At 52.1% G+C, this 19,834-nt stretch overlaps 2 protein-coding genes across 7 annotated transcripts in view; both read right to left on the minus strand.

The window, feature by feature from the left end:
* Positions 1 to 24: 24 nt before the first annotated feature.
* RNPS1 (RNA binding protein with serine rich domain 1) lies at positions 25 to 9,061 on the minus strand. 4 transcript variants are annotated; one of them, XM_072942463.1, is made up of 8 exons: positions 8,939 to 9,052; positions 5,791 to 5,978; positions 5,397 to 5,552; positions 4,575 to 4,766; positions 4,167 to 4,269; positions 3,704 to 3,857; positions 1,480 to 1,621; positions 25 to 945 (listed from the first exon to the last, which is right to left on the minus strand). In XM_072942463.1, exons 2-8 carry the CDS (start codon positions 5,859 to 5,861, stop codon positions 846 to 848), a joined length of 918 nt encoding a protein of 305 aa, XP_072798564.1. In that variant the 5' UTR covers positions 5,862 to 5,978; positions 8,939 to 9,052; the 3' UTR covers positions 25 to 845. The 4 variants fall into 4 exon arrangements, with proteins under 4 accessions (XP_072798564.1, XP_072798565.1, XP_072798566.1 ...); XM_072942464.1 differs by having other exon boundaries at positions 8,547 to 8,962; XM_072942465.1 differs by lacking the exon at positions 8,939 to 9,052 and adding an exon at positions 8,119 to 8,521.
* A 7,431-nt stretch (positions 9,062 to 16,492) lies between these two features.
* The window catches only part of ABCA3 (ATP binding cassette subfamily A member 3), a 43,942-nt gene continuing 40,600 nt past the window's right edge, over positions 16,493 to 19,834 (minus strand). For 2 of the 3 annotated variants that reach the window (XM_072942468.1, XM_072942467.1), the window contains 5 exons: positions 19,086 to 19,273; positions 18,469 to 18,639; positions 18,024 to 18,214; positions 17,809 to 17,882; positions 16,493 to 17,352 (listed from right to left, as the gene is read on the minus strand). In XM_072942468.1, the coding sequence (XP_072798569.1) occupies positions 17,221 to 17,352; positions 17,809 to 17,882; positions 18,024 to 18,214; positions 18,469 to 18,639; positions 19,086 to 19,273 (756 nt within the window). In that variant the 3' untranslated portion in view covers positions 16,493 to 17,220. The remainder of the gene's footprint in view (positions 17,353 to 17,808; positions 17,883 to 18,023; positions 18,215 to 18,468; positions 18,640 to 19,085; positions 19,274 to 19,834) is intronic. The other variant, XM_072942469.1, reaches the window with a different exon arrangement.

Genomic DNA, 19,834 nt, shown 5'->3' on the forward strand with positions numbered 1-19,834 from the left:
GTGGCAGTGAACCCAACACTCATCTGCACTGTAATCCTAGGTTTATTCAACACAATCCTTTTACTCTACACAACAAAGTACAAACACAACATTATCTAAAATGCTACAAAGTTACAAAACTCAAAACAGAAAATTTATAGTACTGACTGTACAATAAAAGTCAAGAAAAGCAATGTACACATTGCCAAGGTAACCTGCAGGACCACCGTGAATACCAGCACAACAGGGGGTTCCGTGATGACAATGCAGAGCTGGCTCTTAAGTTGCTCACCAATTTCAGAGAGAAAGGGAGACGTGGGATGTGTATGTGTATTTGTGCACACGCATATGAGCACATGTAAAAAGAACCATTTTAGACAAATAATAGGGTATTTGATCCTCAGGGTCAGAAAAGACTCAAGCAGGGGAGCAGGGCCAGGCTAATAGGAACAGCAGCTGCAAAAGGTAGAGCCTTTCCTGGGGGAGCCTGCAGGCCAACAAATGAGGGCATCACCAGGCCACCAGGTTGTCCCCAGGACATGTGTGGAATGAAAAACACGATCCCAGGCTGGGGCTGTACCACCTGGAGCCCCCTGCTCATCCCTGCTGGCTCTGCCACCAAACTGACAACATGGGGGCTTTCTAGCCAGAAAACTGGAGGGCATCCACATAGGCACAATTCCAAGCCAACAACAATGCTGCAGCTGGAACTCCGCTGCCAGAGGAAACAACTCAACTGCTGCCTTTGCCTTCAAAGCCTGCCCAAGTGAGGGATTCCTTTCCTACTGATCACCTTTCAGCTAGAAAAGTGACAAAACTGAGTCGGATGGGTATAAGTCACAGGGGCAGAGCTTCAGTGGCCCTGCTTATCGGGAGGAGTTGGAGCTGGAGCGGCTCCTGTGGCGGCGGCGGCCGGGGGAGCGGGATCGCCGGCGTACGGGGGACCTGCGCCGAGGGGAACGTGACCTGTAGGAAGAGGAGAGATCACATCAGACAAGAAGCAAACGCCCCGGAAGCAGCTCTGTATCTCAGACTACAGGGGTAAAGCTGCTTTCCCTCAGGAACGACTGTACACAGCTTCACACTTCAACACTTGAGCTAGGACAGCTCCATTTGGATGGCACTGATATGGAACACTCGGGAAAGAAACATGTTCTGGAGAACAAAGGCACAACCCCAGGCTGTCTCCTGTTCTCCGAAGGCTGTGCAAAGTGCAGCTCAACACCACTAGCACAGGACAGCCAAACACGGCATGAGCTGAACCTCCTGCGGGTCCCCCAATCAGGCAGCTATCCTTCCTTCCCTTTTCCCAGCTGAAAAGGATGGGATGAGCTCCAAAGGCCACATGTACTGCTTCCCCATACACAGCATGAGGTATAGGGGGCGGGTGGGGCTAAAAAAAGGTCCCAAACTCATGGTTCTCACATTACGTTTCTAAATAAAATAAACAAAGACTGGTCCCAATTAGTCAGTCCCCTATGAGACCCCAAAATGACTCACCTTCTCCTCATCCGTGGGGGTGACCGGCGCCACATGGGAGGTGGTGGTAGCATTCTCCTGGGAGGGCTGAATCGCCTGGGGGGTGGCCTAGGCCAGGGGGTCAGCACAGCAGTGGCAGTGATCTCCTGGCCATCGATTTGTCCTGTCAAAAAAAGGATAGTCACAAAATACCTAACAAACACTTACCCTGGGCTAGGCCCAATGTCAGACATGGTGAGCAAGACAGATGGGAGACTAGGGGGAACAAGGACAAATTACAATTGTCACAGGAAGAACGTCACAATTACTATTATTCGAGGTTTCATCAAAAAACTATGAGGGGGTATGGAACCTAATGGGGGACTCTATCTTGATGTACTGGGATGGCCTCCCAGAGGAAGTGTCATCCTAAAGAACATGCTAGAGTTTGCTCTGTGAGGGAAAGGGTTGTGCCGCTCTGCCTTGAGCTGAAAGGTAGTGTCACACGTGAATTTTCTTAAGAACAGTGGGAAAGGGGCCCGCAAGAGGAGAGGGAGGACCTGTCGGGGGCTTTGGCAGGACTGATGGGGGTGAAACCAAGAACTCAAGGAATAACTGGAATGTACATTCACCAGAGCTAGGTGATAGATCAGGTGAGTGAGCCCAGGGCTTAGCTGAAGGATGATCAGCACCAAGTTTCTGGATAAACTATGATTTCCTGAGGTGGGGCCTGAGAGGAGGAAGTGACTTCTAGCATGGGGGAACAAAATGAAACAAGATGTCAAAGCTGTCTTGAGAGTTTGAAACAAGTGCCTCAGGGAGGTGAGTCTGTGTGCAGCCAGTACTAAAATCACATGCATGAATGAAACTGCAGAACAGCGAGGGGAGGCAGCTCAGCACGGAGGCCCAAGGAGCCTGCAGGGTCTCAGGGAGAGAAAGAGCAAAGGAAACTAAGGCAGGGACCCAAGAATCCTAGCGGAGTGTGCACTTTGACCTTAGTCCAGGGAATGCTCAGGGGACCAAGCACAACCCTTGTGTGCTCCCAAAGGGTGGAGAGATCCTTTATCTTCTCAGCTCCTACTTTCAAGGAAACTTCAAAGGTACTGAAGAGGTAACTCAGGAATCTGGGTCTATTTTCGGAACATACTCAAAAAGGCTTAACTGAAGTAAATACAGTCCAAGGTGGCCCCCGGCCCATGGCCAAAAGTCAGTCCAAATTAGGAATTTCATGGGCACTGACAATGCAACAATGAAGACAAAGCCATCCTCTGGGCAGCTGCCAGCAAAGGCCAGGTCCTTCTACTTTCTTTCTGGAGACAGCATGGAACTGTCCTATTCAGTGGTGCACAGCACAATACGGGGAAACACAAAACAATCAAAGTCCTACCAGAATCTTTAGACAACATGGAATATTTATAATCCCACAAATTCTGAATATGCCCAAGTCTCCTGAATCTTTAGCAAGTGCTCAGACTGTCAAATACATAATGACCAACAGTCTCTAAAACAAAGGTGTGACTCACAAGGCCAAGACCTGATATGTGCAGAGATGCATCACAGTTTATGCTGAACTCCTGAAACACTCCAGAGGGATTTAAGTAGACTGAAATAAGGTTAGCAGCTAAGAATCAAGGAAAATTTCCTAGCATATAAATTCTACCAGGGTTCAAGGGCAATTATCCAAAAAACAAAAAACAAACAACCGCCCCCCCCAAAACTGTCAAACTATTTACTGAGTGTATAACAAGGCCTTAAAACTATTCACAAGTGTTCAAATGTTGTTAAAACCATTTTGCCCAATACAAAGTAGCTATAAATGTCATACAGTTAAGATACAAGATTTTGGGAAATGGGTAAAATCTGTGAATTCAGTAAAATTCTCCTAAAAATGCTGCAATGTTAGCAGAACAGAAAATGACTGAATTAAAGAAAACATTCCCATATAAAAGCCATGCTTCACCATAATCTGTTCTTTATATTTAAAAAACCCATTCATTTGATCCTTAAGCTTTTAACAGATTGAAATATTCTTAAAGTGCTAATATATTCATATCTGATGATTTTTTTTTTTAAGAATAGTACTCCATAAAACATGTTTTTGGTAAACACACACCCACTGAGCAAGAACTGGAATCCTGAAAGAGCTCCAGGGAGATTCTTGCTTGCAGCCAGGTTGGAAATTGGTTCTAATCTCACGATATGTAGTGGGCAGCTAGTCTTGGACAGTGGACAAGGGAGGTCAGCAGTGCTGGCAGGGTTTACTCACCTCCGTCCATATGCTTCAGCGCCTTCTCAGCCTCATCTGGATTCTCAAACTCTACATATGCATAGCCTTTAGATAGATGGGGGTGCATCCTTTCTACAGGCATGTCAATCATTTTAATTTTCCCATAGGTGGAGAATATCTCCATGATGTGATCCTAGGGAGAAAGAAGGGTCACTCTTAATGCTCACCCATCAACGACTTATGTAGGAGGTAGAATTCACCACATAATGTCTACCACCCTGGCATTTGGCAGTAAATCTCCTAAATACACATATATAACACTTTCCATTAAAAGGAAGTAACCCATGCTCTGCTAGAAACACACACCATCAACTCAGCCCTTCGAAATGCTACTTTCTAAGTTCACCTTCTGGCAGAGGCCTGTTTCTCCAGTATTCCACTGCAAAAATTTGCAAAAAGAGACACATCCCACTGTCCACCAGACAGAAACAAGATTCCTCACCTTGGTCACATTCCTGGTGAGCCTCCCAATGTGCACTTTGGTGGGTTTAGGGGAAGGACTCCGCCTTTTCCTTTCCTTTTCATCTCTTTTGGGTGGTTTGGATCTGATTAAAAAAAAAAAAACACCAGAAACAATCTGTCAAGTCAAAAATTTTTAGGTGGGGGATATTAACCACTAGTATGACAGTTTTTCATAAGGAAGCTTTTCCTACCAGTTCACATATATTATTCATCTCAGAAATCCTATTAAGATAAAAAGACTCCTTTTTGAGTCTTTTATAACAACTAAGGTAACTTTAAAGCCCCTAGTCTGTTAAGTTTAGGTCCCTAGATAATTCTCAAGTCTTGGGAGGAGATCCCCCCAAACCAACCACTCCTGGGCAAGAAGTCGTGCGGGGAAGGAGCTCACTTGGAGCGGGACCGCCGCCTATTGTCGTGTCTGCGCCGAGAAGGACTCGGAGAGCCAGAGGAGCTGCTGGAGCTGGAGCTGCGGGATGTACTGGAACTTCCTGAGCGGCTTGATGCCGAAGATGAGCTAGAGCCACTGCTTGAGCCTGTGCTGGTGCTGGAGCCCGAGCTGGAGGTAGAGCTGGACCGAGACCTGAGGGGAGAGATGCAGGAGATCATGGACAACAGTCATGGGAGCAGCACTGCTTCACAGCACAGATAGGCCAGCAGGTGCTCCCAAGAGGAAACCGCTGCCCTTGTATTTTCAAGCCTCACTGCTTTCCCCAGCGGGGAGAACATTTACATCCCCCAATCCCCACCCTAAGCCAAAGCCCTAGGTAAGGACATAAGATAGCATTTGTATTGTGCAGTAACAGGAAAGGAAGAATGAGCTGCTTCCTTCTTACACAGAAGCCTTGCCTACTGAGAGGTAAAGAAGGAGCCTGACAAATCAGAACCACCAACTCTGCTTGGAAGGCAGCTACTTGACTGAACCAGGCTCAACTGAAGGAAAAGGGAGCTCGAGCCTAGGGCAATCCAATGACAAGTCCAAATAAAAAGCACTTGAGAGAAAAACATCCCAGGGAGTCCCACTCCTCAACATCTCTAGAAAAGAAAAAAAACCCCAACACCATCTTCTATATAGAATCAGAGCAAACCCCAAACCAGTTTGCCATAAATTGGAGTCTCTCTTAATAATCTGAGTATGTTTTCTTTGTAAATACTTAAGACATAGCAGGTGTGGAAGTGAGGCCCCTGCAGTGCTCTAACCCATCAGCCCCACCTGGTGCTGCTGCTACCACTGGAAGCACTGCGCCTCTTTCGAGTTTTGTCCCTGCCACGATCCTTCTCGCTTGACTCCTTGGTGGCTCCTTTATCTTTAGAGCGATCCTTGGACTTCTCATCAGAGCGGTCTTTGCGCTTGGTAGGAGAAGGAGCCCTGGATAGTGAGGAAGAGTGTGAGATAGATGCCTCTTTGACTGGACCCTGAAACAATAGCAAACCCAAAGGGGGATCCAAAGGGCTACAGAAATCCCAGGCAATCACAGAGCAAAATGATCTGTGGCTTAGGACACTTTCACTGTAAAATTCAAGACAATTCCAATCTTCCCCTTTCTGAGGGTCCTAGTAATGAACACCCCCAAAGTAGCACTAGAAAAATCTGACAGAAGGATTACCTAGTGCTGGACTTTTTATTATTTTCTTTGACTCCTAGCAAGCTCTTCTTTTTCACTCCTGATAAATCCATTCTCCCCTTCTGAGGTGTTCAAAGCAGCAATGGCGGCCTCACTTATCTGAACTCTCACTTCTAACTTGAGTCTGAGAAACGATCCCTAATCGATTGCAATTTACGCCAAAGTGCAGCCTAATAACAAGATAAAAGGATTTACAGAGTAAACGAATTGGCAAGGCAACAAATCCACTTTGCAGTCAAAAGCTCAGCACAAAAGGCAGCAAGGAACACAGTAAGCAGCAAGCACCCACAAAGCTGGGAACATGCAGGGGACCATCACCATTTCCTCAGGGAGGATCTCACCCCCATAGAAGGCACAGGTAGAACTGTCATCTCGGCTAGTCTTTTTCTTAAGGAAACAGTGGTGATGCCCATCACTGTTAATTTACAGGTGGTTCAATACCTGTTTTTTCACTCATCAGTTGGATGATGAGCCCTCTACAGCCCTTTAGAAATACTACAGCACCGCATTTACATGCAGAACAGAGAAAAACCTAACTGATAGGATTACCAACAGCATTAGATCTCTCGTTTCATTGCTGTAATTTCTTTGTAGGATACATTGGATATATGATATGACTGGAAGCAAAAACCATTTCAAAAGTGACTGGTACCAGCGTCAAAACATTTAATACCCAAATACAAACAAATAAAACGTCCTCTATGAACATTAAAATAGTAATAAAAATAACACATTAGTAACTAGCCATTGTAAACACTGAACTTTAATGATATGCACATGGAAGTACTATGGGGAAGTATGCCAAAGCCTGCAATTTACTTTGAAATGCAGTAAGATTGATGGGTGGCTAGATATAAAGCAAATATGAGATGTAACTTGTAGAATCTAGGAGGTGGTTACGTGGATATTCAACGCACAATTTTTCCCCAACTTTTCTGTACATTCAGATTTTTTCAAAAATAATTTTTTTAGGAAGAAGTAAACACTGAAATTGGATGAGTTATGGCATGTTAAGGGTTTAGCTAAGTGCCTGAACTGCAATATGTGCTCGGTAAATGGTCATTAGTAAATACTACTCAAGAACAAATTATTAATTCATTATGTGCCTGTTCCCTGGGGACCGCTCCCTTTAATATCTCCAGTAAGGTTTTGTACAATTTGCTTGAGCAAAGAGCTCAGGATGTTAGCCTCGAGTACTACTATTCCACCTTCCTCAACAGCCTATAAATAACCTGAACACAGAACATCAATTGGTATCTTGTTTATACATGTGTAGTGGTGCCAAAATGCTGAATAAACATTCTGACTCAAGAAAGAGCATCCAGCTGTGGACAATCAAATGAGAGTGCAGAACAGAGTATCACCTTTGTGGCTCTTTTCCAGGACCATAAAATCTTTTAAGACGTTTTATTTTAAAGCAGTAAGGTATAAATACTGAGCAGGCAACAGTAAATAAGGTTGGTGTCCCTGGACAATCAGTGAGTATGATTCAGTGGTTAAGAGTCTGGAGTCAGCCTGCCTGGGTTTGACTCAAAGCTCTGTTGTGTGATCTTGGAAAAATCACTTAACCTTTCTGAGCCTCTATTTGTCATTAGCATTATGGTGACACATACAGTTCCTACAATTCATAGTTAACAACACTAATCAAATTAACCCATAAAAGAGATTTAACACCTAGTTAAGGCTCAATAAACGCTAGCTAATATTAGAACAAAGGCTTTGGAGGTTCTTTTCCCACATAATCTCTCGACTGTAAGGTTACACACCATCTCTGAATGCTCAGCAAGGGTCCCTGGACCGCCCCCATTAGGATCACCAAGAGCAGTACTGTCCAATAGAGAACAAACTACAAGTGTACCCCCAAATTTTCAAAGAGCCACATTACAAAAGCTATACGTTAAAGACTGAAGATAACTTTCAGTAAAGTATTTGACACGGTATACCCCAAATACTACCTTTTCACCAATCAGTATACACATTTATTCATAAAATTCACACAAACCCCCACCACTAAGTCTTTTAAACACTTCAGTTGGGGCTAGGTATATTTCAAGTGTTCAACAGCCATGTGTGGCAAATGGCTACCTTACTGACTCAATGAACAGTTGAACTAGAGTGTAGATTCCTGGGCCCCATTCAGGTCCTAAAGATCTGCCCGGATGCAGATCTTTGTGAAACTTTGTAAAAACAAGCACCACCGGTGATTCTTAAAATCCTAAAAATTAAGACGCTTTGCTGGGTGGGGCCTGAGTGGTAGAAAGCAAAGGTTGAAGTTCTCTGTTTACATAAGTTCAGGTAACAGCACAGGACCTTGGTTACCTCCCCCGTCCTCCGGAAAGGTGCGCGTCCAACAGCCAGAGAGAGAGAACAATTAGTTAAATTTCGAGTAGATGGCGTTTCAGGTCACATCTTCAGAGCACCTTCCCCATTTAAAAGGACATTTTAGGTACAATTCATGTGAAATAACAAAATAGAAAAGCCATGTCTCTCCTCCAATGGTTTTAACCTTCCCGTATCCTCCCTTCTGGGTTAAACGGTCGAACTGAGCTCCAAGACATTAGCGGGTGTATCCCCAAGGATATGAGAACAGCCCTCAGGAGCCCGGCAAACATTCCTGGGGGCGATGTTTAAGTTAATGAATTCGAAGGGAGGATCCAGGGCATCCTATAAAGCAACTCCACACCCACCGGCACCGGCCCTGCACGCGACCTCGCCGCCCCCCATCCGCGTTCACTCACAACTCCCCAGTCCAGGCGCCAGGCCACGAGCACTTCCAGGGCAGCGCCCGGCGATGCGGGCCTGGGTCTCCAGCCCGACGAGAGGGCCCTGAGGACAGAGGCCAGGGTCCCGGCTGCTCCGGATCCCGCGGGCCTCACTGGGCCCGCCGCAGAGCGGACGAAGCGAGGGCACCCTTCCGCCCGCCGCAGCCTCGACCACTTCCGGGCCGCGGCCTCGGCGCCTCCCACTCAGCCCGCCCCGGGCCACACTCTTTCTTCTCAGCCACTGCGCTGCGCCGCCAGGCTGCCGTTGCCACCGCGGGACCGGGAGACGGGCGGGCTCCACGATGCGCCCAGCCAAGCCTAGTGGGTGGCTCCCGAAGCTCGGATGGGGTCGGATTCCCACAACTTACATCTTCCCGCCGCCGCGACCTCGTCCCGCTCTCCTCAGCCGCTGAGGCTGGCGCCGCTCTGTCGTCAGGATTAGGGAGCGGGAAGGCGCCGTCGTCCGGCGCGCAGCGATGACGTAGACCGCCTTAGCCAATGGGCGCGAGCGAAGGGAGTGTTAAAGGGCCAGGGCCGTTTGTGGCAAACAGCGTCGGGGTGCTTACTCTGTCTCCCTCTCTGGAGGGATGTCTGGGGCTGCCTCAGGCTGGCTGCGCCCCTCGTGGGGCCGGAAAATTGGCAGCTTGCTGGGGCTGGGAGGGCTGCGCCATGTGGGAAGCTTGAGGGCTAGTTCGGAGAATGTTAACGAGGTCGCGACCCCGCCCCTGGCTTTGCGCACGCGCACTGGGTTAGCGGCGCGCCTGGCGGCATCCCAGGGCACTGTGGTCGAGACCCAGTAGCTTCGCGCCCAGCGCGGCTGGGCCGCGGGGCAGTGGGGATGCTGGAGCGTTTGCGGGCGCTGCGGCCTCTTGCGGCCGGCCATGGGGACCTGCAGGGTAGAGGCGACTCAGAGGGCCAGGCCGTTGCGGGGATGGGTTCATGCGGTTAAAAACCATTGGTGGTGTGAAGGGTGACCGCGTAGACGCAGCTTCTGCGCCAGCCGATCTTGGCTGGGGGGGAGAAGACAGTGGGCAGTGCAACCAGAACGAAAGGGCAGCAAAAGGCAGATAGAAGACAAGGTGCAGATGGGGAGGCGCTTCTGAGGAGATGACACTGCAGCTATGACTCGAGTGGAAGGGCGCACTCGGCAGTGAGAAAGAACAGCAGGTACAAAGATGTGGAGGCTCTCTGGAAGAAGCGAAGGGAGGCCGGTGTGGTCAGTGCGGCAGCTTGAAGGCCGGGGCTCGGAAGGTGGAGTTTCTCTGTTGGGGGCGGGGCAACTTGGGAGATGTGCAGGATACAGTGCCAAGGCTTCATCCCCCAGCGGGTGGACGGTGCAGGCTGGAAGGCACTGTCAAGACCCTTTTGGCAAAGGCAGGAGAGGTGAGGATTAGAGGCCCAGAACTAGGCAGGAGGCTGTCGGAGTAAAACCCTGCATTGAGGAGCCAGGGCTCCCGAGTTTTGTTTACCTCAGTGTACCTCCCCTCCCAAAGCTGTGCCAGGCAAGCAATCAGTGCTGACTGACTGTTAGTGGGAGGAAGGAAGGCGCACCCTGGCCCAGACACTGTCTGAATAGGTAGGTGCAGCAAGGAAGACAAGGGAACAGGTCCAAGGTGCTGTTTTGCGGGGAAAGAACCAGTGTGACTTGGAGATGGATTAGATATCAGGGGAAAGGACAGGAAAGAGACAATGCAGCTTGTTGCCCCTAGATGGATGGATGGATGGTGCTTTGTTTGCAGTCTGCAAGTCATTGCTTTCTGCTCTGTCTGATTTTCCCAGCCAGTGGATGGTGACTCGTTTCCATGGTCCAGTCTGTCTGGCCCTGTCCAGCAGTGTCAAGTGTGCTGCTAACAGCTTACCCTGGGCTGAGGGTTGTCTGAGGAGTTGGGGACAAAAGACAGCCCAGGAGGAGCAGCCTGCCTCCTGAGTCCTCTCTGCTGAGGCACCAACACACTCCTGGGGGTGGGGGTTGGCAGGCAGAGTCAGTCTGGGTCCTAGTTCTCCCTTTGGATTTAGATTTGGGGAGGTGGAGCATTTAGAGCAAGTTAAATTCCCTGCATCACTGTGACATCTGCTGTGGTCACGCATAGAGGCAGAAGTGAACAGGAGGACAGTTCTGGCCCTGTAGTGGTGCAGGGGCCCAGAGGGTTGGTGCTGGGGATGGTGTGGCCTTGGTGGGCCAGCCTGCAGCACCTGGAGGTCTGTGTGGGGGCCATGACAACATATGAGAGCCCCACACATCCTGGGCCAAGTCAGTGTGTGCCTGAAAGGCCCCAAATTCAGAAAGGCCTTTGCCCTGGGACCCAGTGACAATGGGGCAGACGAGTTATCCCCACTATGGTGAATGGAGGGTGGGGACACAGCCTGCTGGGCTGACAGCCCTTTCTGGTGTTTTTTTTTTAATGCTCTAAAATAATATAATTTGGCATGCGTATATATTTTTAACACATTTTATATTAAGTCTAAAAGCATGATTTATTCAACCCCTTTTGAATTTAATCAAATTTGTTTCTAAATATTGTTGATTTTATTATCAAGTGTGTTATCAGCTGTTGAGCATTAAAATTTGAGCATCTTGGCTTTTGCCATTTTGAGAATCAGGAGAATGTATTTGGAAAGAACATGAGAAAATAAAACTCTGGATGTCCCCTGACCCCAGCCTTCCAGGAATCCGGAGTTTCTCCCATCCCAGCTCCCAGTGCGAACCTGCTGAGGCCATGGGGATTGAGGGACTGGGATTTGTGGCATTTGAAGACCTCAGGAAGTCTTTGGCCCAGTTTGATGGAGGAGGTGGGTCAGGGCTCTTGTGGGCAGGGCAATGGGCAGCTGGCCCCAGGGCTGGAGCTCTACACCACATGCATCCTTCGGGCTCTGGCCACTGTCTTGAGCTCCCTTCCCTTTTCCCCCAGGGCCGAGGGCCACCTGTTGATGATGTGGGGCTGCACTCATTTTGAGAGCATACCCACCAAGGCAGGATGTTCCCTCTGCCTTTATCCTCTGTGGGCCTGATGGCCTCTGCAGTGCTTGCCCTTGGAGGCTGGTAACCTGGCACACTGAAAGGATCAGGGTGGGGAGGGTAGAGCTCAGTGGTAGAGTGTGTGCTTAGCTTGCACGAGGTCCTGGGTTCAATCCCCAGTACCTCCATTAGAAAATAAACACCCCCCCAAAAAACAACAATAACAGAGAAACAAAAAGGAATTGTTTGGAAAAAACCAAAAAGGTCAGGAATGACCTGGGTTGGGTTGGAGGTCACAGTGGGCCACACAGGAGCTATGAGCAGGCATTGCATCCCCTTGTAAATGATGTCAAAGAAGCACTTCAACCCATTGCTGACAGACTCTGTGCCAAGGGTGGGCATGGCCCAGCCAGGTGGAAGAAAGGGGTTTGGGTGGGGTCAGGGAAGTCATGATGGCTTGGTGACCCTGGATGAGGCATTAGAAAAGGAGGTGTGTCAACAAGACCTGGCTCCTATCTGTGGGGCTACCTGTAGCCCCTGAAGGCGCCCAGGAGGAGGTGCTGACTGGTCAGCCTGGGTCTGAAAGGGCCAACCAGCCAGTTAGGGTCTGGAGCTGTGGTGAGGCCTCCCCAGCTCCAGGTGAGCTGTGTCTCCAAGGTGTGGGGGTGTTGGGGGTGCCGCAGGGCCAGGGGCTGCTGAACAGTGGGCTTGGGAGCTTGTTTTCATGCTTAAAGCCCCATGTCCACTTCTGCCCTGAGGAGGTCAAGCAGAGTAATCCCTGAGCTGCCCACCTTGGAGCTGTCACAGGGGCTTAGGAGGGGCCCGGCCAGAACTGACAGAGAAGGAAAGCCGGTGTGCCACAGTGCTGGGTGAGCCGCCCTGGCCTCTGGCTGCTCCCAGGCCCACCTCTGGCCATCTGCAGCCAGTGGATTTGGGGCTTCTCTGACGTTGGAGGCATCTGACGTGGCATCTGTGGGGTGTGGGCCGGGCCCCAGGAGCGGGGCCTGGGCAGCCCCGTGTATTGAGGAAGGAAGGCAGGGCCCCCGCTCCCCGGGCCCGACCCCCAGCTTCAGCCCCTTCTGCAGCCTGCTCAAAGCCTAGGCCACGTGTGCCCATCAGGTGGGGATGAGACTCCGGGGCCCAGGGCTGTGCTGCTTCCTGGCTGTTTCTCCTTGGGCTTCTGTGGGGGTTGGGACTGCTGTCTTGGTGCCCCTTCTTGGGCAGTCCCCAGGCCACATACCCTGAACCCCCCTTCTGAATGTCCCCTTAGGGTGCCCTGCCCTTGGGGAAGGGAGGGGTTCTGTGGGGGCTTGAACATTCCAGGACTTGGGGGCGGACCTGAGTCAGGGTTCAGGGAATTGGGCCTTGTGTCTGGAGGGGGTGGAATATTGTGTATTTGGCCTGCTGGCCTCAGCTGTAGGGTCAGGTAAGCAGCCTAACCCTGACTTTGGTGTTGGGGTTACCTCTTGGAACCCCTTTGTGCCATCTCCTTGATGCAAGAGTGGGTAGAGTTTAATCCTTCTGGACCCAGGTGGACCCAGGTGAACCCAGGCTTACATCCCAGGAATGTCCCTCTGCCTGCAGGTGGGGCTCTGATCCGTAGCACAGCCAGCAGGGTCTGGGTGAGCGTGGGCGGCACTGACCTTAACACTGTGTGAGAGGGGGGTCCCCAGAGGGCCTTGCCAGCTTATGCTGTGAATGTTGTGCTGCTCCCCAGAGGTGAGCTGAACAGCAGCTGTCATGGGGTGTCACTCAGTTGGAGCAGCAGGAATCAGCTGCCCTGGCTGGTGGGCTAGCCCCGGGGCTAGGCTTTTGGAACCCTCTCTCCCTTGTCCCCAGGCTCTGGCCCTGTAGGTGTCAAGTCTGACTGCCTTGGAGCCTTAGGATGTCACTGCCTCTGTGTGTTCAAGGAATTAAGTGAGCTCAGGCTGGGCTGGTGGTGTGTCAGTCCAGTCCAGGCAGGCAGGGCAAGCTCCTCCTCCACCTGATGTGTGTGGTTATCCCCAGAGAGCTTGTGGCCACCCCTGGACCTGCCTTCCAGCCTCCCCTCCAGGTGCTGGCCTTTGCTCACTCCTTCATCTTGGGTTCCCTGCCTCAGTCTTGTCTGCTGCTTTGTGAGACTGGGCCAGGGGTCCCTGGGACTTGGATGGCCTTGGCTTCCCCTTGAGTCCCGGACTAAAGATTGGAATTTACCGAGAAAGAAACCGTCCAGTGTGTTTTGCTTTTCTGAGCCCCTACGACCAAAGGGCTAGGGTCCTCTGTGGGGGATGGGGAAGTGGGCCCTAGGATGTGGCCACAGACCAGCAGAAGTGGCCATAACCAGGTCCTCCTGGGTGAGGTGGGGTCTCACCAGCTCAGGTGGACAATAAAGGCATGCATGAGTCCGCTGGGGGGACCACTTCACTGGGGAGGCTAGCCTGCCCACTACAGTCATGGCAGGGATTGCGGTTGTGTCCTGGTGTCTGAGTTTTTTTGGGTGCCAGTTAATAAAAGACTGCGTGTCCCAGCTGCCTGTGGGGCAGCTACGTGCCTGTGTTTTGGATGATGCAATGGGCGTGGAAGCATGTGACACCCAGGAGCTGTGCCCTCCTGCTCCTCCCCTTGCTTCCTGTTCATTCTATGTGGAAGTCTTGGTGGCACCTTGGACCCTGAGAGGTGACCTTGAGGAGGGAGGCCTGCACCTGGATGGAGCAGGCCGATGGAGTTTGGCTCCCTGAGACCTTGACCAGAGTGCCCAGACTGCCTTCTGTGGACTTTGTACTTGGCAGAGAAATAAACTCATCTTTTTAAACCACTGCGAAGTCTTCATTTGGGCGGAGCTGTTCCTGTGGCCTGGGGGTGGGTCTCTTTGACTTGTGACCTGCTGCATGGCAGCCCTTCCCTACGGTGAAGGCAGTGGAGGGGCTCGGCCTTCAGGCCCCACCCCATAGTGGGGTCTCCCCACCCTCCCCACGAGCCTGCTCTCCTTCCTCCTCACAGGGGCTTTTGGTTCTGGGTACAGTTGTCAGACTGCAGGACTATCCACGTGTCCACTGCCTGTCTCAGTTGAGGGCAGGACTGGGCAGGACAGGGCAGGCCCTGACATGGTCTCTGCCCCTTGGGAGCCCTGGACCAGGCTGTGCAGGGAAGGGAAGGCACGACCTTGGCTCCTGGGTCTCCTAACTGCTGCTGGTGGCAGTGCAGGAGCTGAGTCCCCAAGAACGGCCTCACTCGGCAGATGCAGCAGCTCTTTGGGACCAGCATCTCCAGGGACCGTCTGGGCCCAGAGGTCTAAGTAGAGTGGAGTAGGAATGGGTGCAGGAGTAAACCAGGTACACTCTCCTGTCAGGGAGTCGAAGGTCCCGCCCCACCCCTGAGCTCAAACCAAAGCTGCCAGGGCTGGGGGGCAGGGATTCTGAGGCCCCAATCCTGGCTCCTTGAAGACAGTTGGCTCCAATGCTGGGTTTCCAGCAGCCTCGCAGATGACCCAGGGGTACTGCATGGACCCTAGCAGCAGTGCCCTTTTCTGCTGCTCCTGGGGTCCCTCCTAAGTGTCTCTCTTGCAGCTGCCCAGGCTCCACATGTGGGTGCAGTCGTGGGCTCCTCCCACAGGCCCCAGAGTCCTCCGGGCTCTCCCCTGACTGTGCCGTGTGCCTCCCCTCAGGTCCCCGCTGCTGCAGCCTTGGCTGTGCCTGCATCATCCTCTCCATAGCTGCCAAGTTGTCTTCCAAAAGGGATTTCTGATCATGACAGCCCCTGCTTTTCGTCCTTCCCATCTCTTCTGCACCAACCTCTCCACCTTATCTCCCATCAACAAACCCACTTCTCCCTGGGCTAGTGCAGTCTGATTTCATGTGTGTGTGCTTGACATATGCTGTTCCTTCAGTGCTGTTTTGTGGCATCAAAGGAGAAAAATGATAAATTTCTAAATCTTTAACAAGTGGGCTTAAAAACAAGGCCAGGATGTGCTGCAGTAGGGCTGTTGGGGGATGTGTGGCCAGGCTGTGCTGGCCTCTGCCCTCCTCCTAGACCTGGCAAACCCAACACGGCCGCAGCACCACAGCACCTGCAGACAAGTCTCAGCCCACTTCTTGGAAGGTGTTTTCTGTTGGGCAACGTTTAGGACCGCAGCGACTCCTGTGTTTTTTTATAATGTGGAACTTAATGATGATAGTTTGAAGAATTTTAAAGGAAATAAAAAAGCTAATGGAAACTATGTGCAGCGTTCATAAACACTGAGGGACTTGCAGATGTTAACTACTATATATAAAGTAGGTAAACAGCAAGGTCCTACTGTATAGCACTACATTCAATACCTTATAATAGCCTATAATAAAAAGAATATGAAAAGGAATATATATAAAATTGAATCACTATGCTGTACAGCAGTAATTAACACAACACTGTAAGCTGACTATACTTCAATAAAAAATTTTAAAAAATCAAATCAATGTTAAAAAAAAAACTCTGAGAGACTGAGGAAAATGCAGATTTGAAACTGTAGCAAATGAACCAGAGTGATGAAAACAAGTATTTTCTAAATTATGAATTCTAAGGGAATGTAAAAGGCACAGGGATTCAAATCACGGAAATTCAGAAAGCTGAAAGAAATGAGAGTGAGTAAATAAAAAGGCAGCTGACGCTGAAGAAGATTCTTCTGGAAAATGGCGTGTAAAGCCCATGAATGGCCCTGGAGCCAGAGGCCTCCTGCCCACCCGGGTCCGCACCCTCCTTCGCCCACCCTACACTCTTCTCTTCCTGCTGTGGATGAAGGGTCTGTTGGTGGCCATTTATCTGACCTGCTTTTGCACTTGCATTTCTGGCTGATTCCTTTACCTCATGGCAGTGAGTTCTGCAAGTTTACTACATGTTGGGAAAACAAGCTCTTGCTTTTGTCTGTGAAACTTGATACAGCAGGTTTGTGTTGTGGTGTGGGTGAGTGACTGGGCTGGGGAACCCATCCTGTGACTCACAGACCACAGCCGTGTTCCCTCCCAACCTTTATTTTCCAGACAGTTACCACGCATCAGGTACATCCTTCATGGATGGCCGCTCAGCCCGGCAGTGGTTCCCAACTGGCCTCCCGGACCCTGGCTTCTCAGGGAACGGAGGATTGTCCCCCTCCCCTCGCCGGCCGCCTCTGGAAGACGCTGGTGGGATGATGCCCAGTGCAGGGTCCACTCTGTCCGGGGCAGCGTCCACGCTCTGAGGAGCAGGGACTCCCAGGACACCCCGCTGAACTGGAAGCCAAGACCTCAGCGCCTGATCCAGCCACATGTCCCCTGAGGATGGCGACAGGTGACTTTCTGTTCCTTCTGGGCAGCCTAGTGAGCCAGGTGCCATCTGTCTTGCTGGCTTCCTGTTTCATCCCAGGGGAGCTCTGAGCCAGGTGTGAACATGGGGGTGTCTCTGGGTGCTCTCCTCAGGTCAGTGAGGCCTCTTCCTGGATGGCTTTCCTCCCAAAGACCCCCTGACTTGCCCGCACAGACTGCCGGATCTTCTCTTGGTTGGGATCTGGAGTTCTGGAGAGTGGGCTTCGGCGACTGCCTGAGACATGGATGTTCACATGCTGATTCCCAGTGTGAGGGCACCGGTACACCCGGTCCATACTGTGCCTTGATTCTCAAATCCATCATAGAAAACAGTGATCAAAATTGAGGGTGCAGGATAAGGTGAACTCACAGGGAGAGGACGCCCACCTGTGTGCCTGGCTCCTCACGGCCCCTCATCCTCGCTGAGCGGCTGCAGATGAGCGAAGCTCAGGAAGACTTGCTCCAGCGAGATCTGGCTCACAGAGTAGTCGTCCACATCGTACTTCTCCTTGGCCTTCTCTAGAACACCAAACACCTTTGGGAAGCAGAAAACCCACAGTTAACAAGCCAGGGCCCGGCTCCTCGGCTGGTTGGGGAGTCCTCTGGCCATAAAGGGTGGTAAGGGCCCCAGAGATCCTACCCTTGCCCCAGCCTGGCCTCTGGAGCACCCATGGGGAGTGGGCGTGTGCTCCCAGGGAGAGAAGGTGGGCTGCAGGTGGTTAGCAGGCTTCGTCCTGAGTCTTCCCCGCTCAGAGTATGACCTCGGGCAAGCTGTGTTCCCTCTCTGGGTCAGTTTCCTTTTCTGCATCAAATTTTTTCCAACTCAAATATTTCAGATATAAACCCCCAAACCTAGCAGTTACTAGGGTGAGTGTTAGAGCAAAAACTGAAAGGGATTCCTTCTTGGAAAGAGCTTGGAATCACCATAGGAGTGATTGTTGGAGGGACCAACCCTAGATACAGCTGAGGCCTGGTGGGGGCCCAAGATCACCTTCGCCCAGCTGAGGTCATCGCCAGGCAGGTGGTAATGGACCATCCCTTGGTGCTCATCTTCCAGGACGCTGCCTGCACAAATGAGAGACCGTGCCCCGTGAGGGTTAGACTGGAGGGCCAGGGGAGGGGGGCCTGGGCCCATAAATCACAGCACTCATCCTGGGGGTCAGGGATGGACAGATGCACAGACACCCTCTGCACAGTGGCACACACCTGGGAAGGTCAGGTCCACGAATGCCTTGAACTCCTCCAGGGCCTCCTGCTGCCCATCGCTCCGGATCTTGGCCCGTAGGGAGTAGCCGCTACCAAACTTGCTCTTGAGGTGCTGGGGGCTGCCTAGGCACTTGAACTGACCCTGCACCATGATGGCCAGCCGGGTGCACAAGGCCTCACACTCCTCCATGCTGGGGAGAGGGGGCAGAGGCCTGGTATCTCACTGGGGGATGCTGATGCCCGCCCTCCACGTCAAAAGCTGTGCACATGGGAAAGCGTCGATGCCCAAATCACACTGTTCCTGATTCCCATGCCCACACGATAGAGCCTGGGGACTCTCCTCACAGACTCTTCACCAGCTGCTGATGGGTCTTCTGTCCACCCAGTCCCTCCCACAACCCCCATGGGATGCTCTTCCACTGACCCACAGAGACCCTGGCTCTACCTGTGGGAGGTGATGATGATGGCCTTGCCAGACTCTCGGGCTCTTGCCACGGTATCCCAGAGCAGGCGCCGGGCCACGGGGTCCATGCCAGTGGACGGCTCGTCCAGGAAGATGACCGCAGGCTCTCCAAGCAGGGCGATGCCAGCACTCAGCTTCCGCTTGTTGCCGCCGCTGGAGCAGATGGGGTGCAGGGGAAGGCAAGGCCGATTAGTGTGGGATCCCCAGGTCCCAGCAGAGGACTGGGCCCAGTGATGGCAGAGTGCCCCAGGTGAAGAGGAATGAGGTAAGCATGCCTGGAAAGCCAACCTCATGGAATTGAAGGCTCTAGAGAGAGCTGTGCCCTGGGGGTTGGTCCACAGCCACACAAAGAACAGTTAGATCACCTGTCTCCACCTAAGGGGGCCTGACTGGGGCCCTGACATCACCTGTGCTGCCCTTGCCTCCAGGTGGCAGTCCCTCTCACCTGGTGTTGCCTGGGTCATGCTACCAAATCCCTGTTGATCCTGGAACAGTGGGTAGGAGCTCCAGCCCCTGACCTGTGTACCACCTCCCGGTGGTAAGAGAGACCTGGGGTCACTGAGTCAGGGGGCATGGGAGGGGCCAGGGCGCAGGTGCACCTGTACGTCCTGACTAGCTTGTTGGCATGTGGCTCTAGTAGCAGGCCCCGCAGCGTGTTCTCCACGCAGGCACCGATGTGACGCTCAGGGATGCCCCGGAGCCGGGCATACATGACCAGTGTCTCCCGGCCCGTCATGTGGTCCAGCAGGGCATCAAACTGGGGGCAGTAGCCGATCTGCTGCCGCACCTGGGGTTAGAACACAGCCAGTAGGCAGCAGGTCAGAGGGTTTCTGTCTGTGGATCTGTCCAGGGTGGTCCATCAGCCAGTGCCCAGGCCCTGGCACCGCCCTCCGCTGAAGCTCCCCTAACAACACTTATGTGGGGACATGGGAGGGACTTGGCCAGCTCAGGGGCCAGGGGGCACTGGCACCCAGACTGCCACATACCAAGGGGTCACAGATGGTGCTGCGGGCTGCCTAGGCACTTGAACTGACCCTGTACCATGATGGCCAGCCGGGTGCACAAGGCCTCACACTCCTCCATGCTGGGGAGAGGGAACGGAGGGTTGTCCCCCTCCCCTTGCTGGCCGCCTCTGGAAGACGCTGGTGGGATGATGCCGGGAGCAAGGCCCACTCTGTCCGGCACAGCGTCAACACTCTGAGGAGCAGGGACTCCTAGGATACCCGGCTGAACTACCCATGGGCAGCATGGGGGTGGACTGGTCCAAGAATGTACTCAGCATCCAAAGAAATCATGCCCACGCATTGCTTTGCAGCTGATAGATACACACTTGTATTCAACAAACATC

This window comes from Vicugna pacos, chromosome 18 (assembly GCF_048564905.1).
Source record: "Vicugna pacos chromosome 18, VicPac4, whole genome shotgun sequence".
Classification (NCBI taxonomy): Eukaryota; Metazoa; Chordata; class Mammalia; order Artiodactyla; family Camelidae; genus Vicugna; species Vicugna pacos.

Coding starts and splice junctions, on each gene's coding strand:
- RNPS1 (XM_072942463.1), bottom strand. CDS start 5,861: ATGGATTTATCAGGAGTGAAAAAGAAGAGCTTGCTAGGAGTCAAAGAA. Junction 4,767..5,396: donor AGTGGTAGCAGCAGCACCAG/GTGGGGCTGATG, acceptor CTCTCCCCTCAG/GTCTCGGTCCAGCTCTACCT. Junction 3,858..4,166: donor TCACCAGGAATGTGACCAAG/GTGAGGAATCTT, acceptor CTTTCTCCCTAG/GATCACATCATGGAGATATT.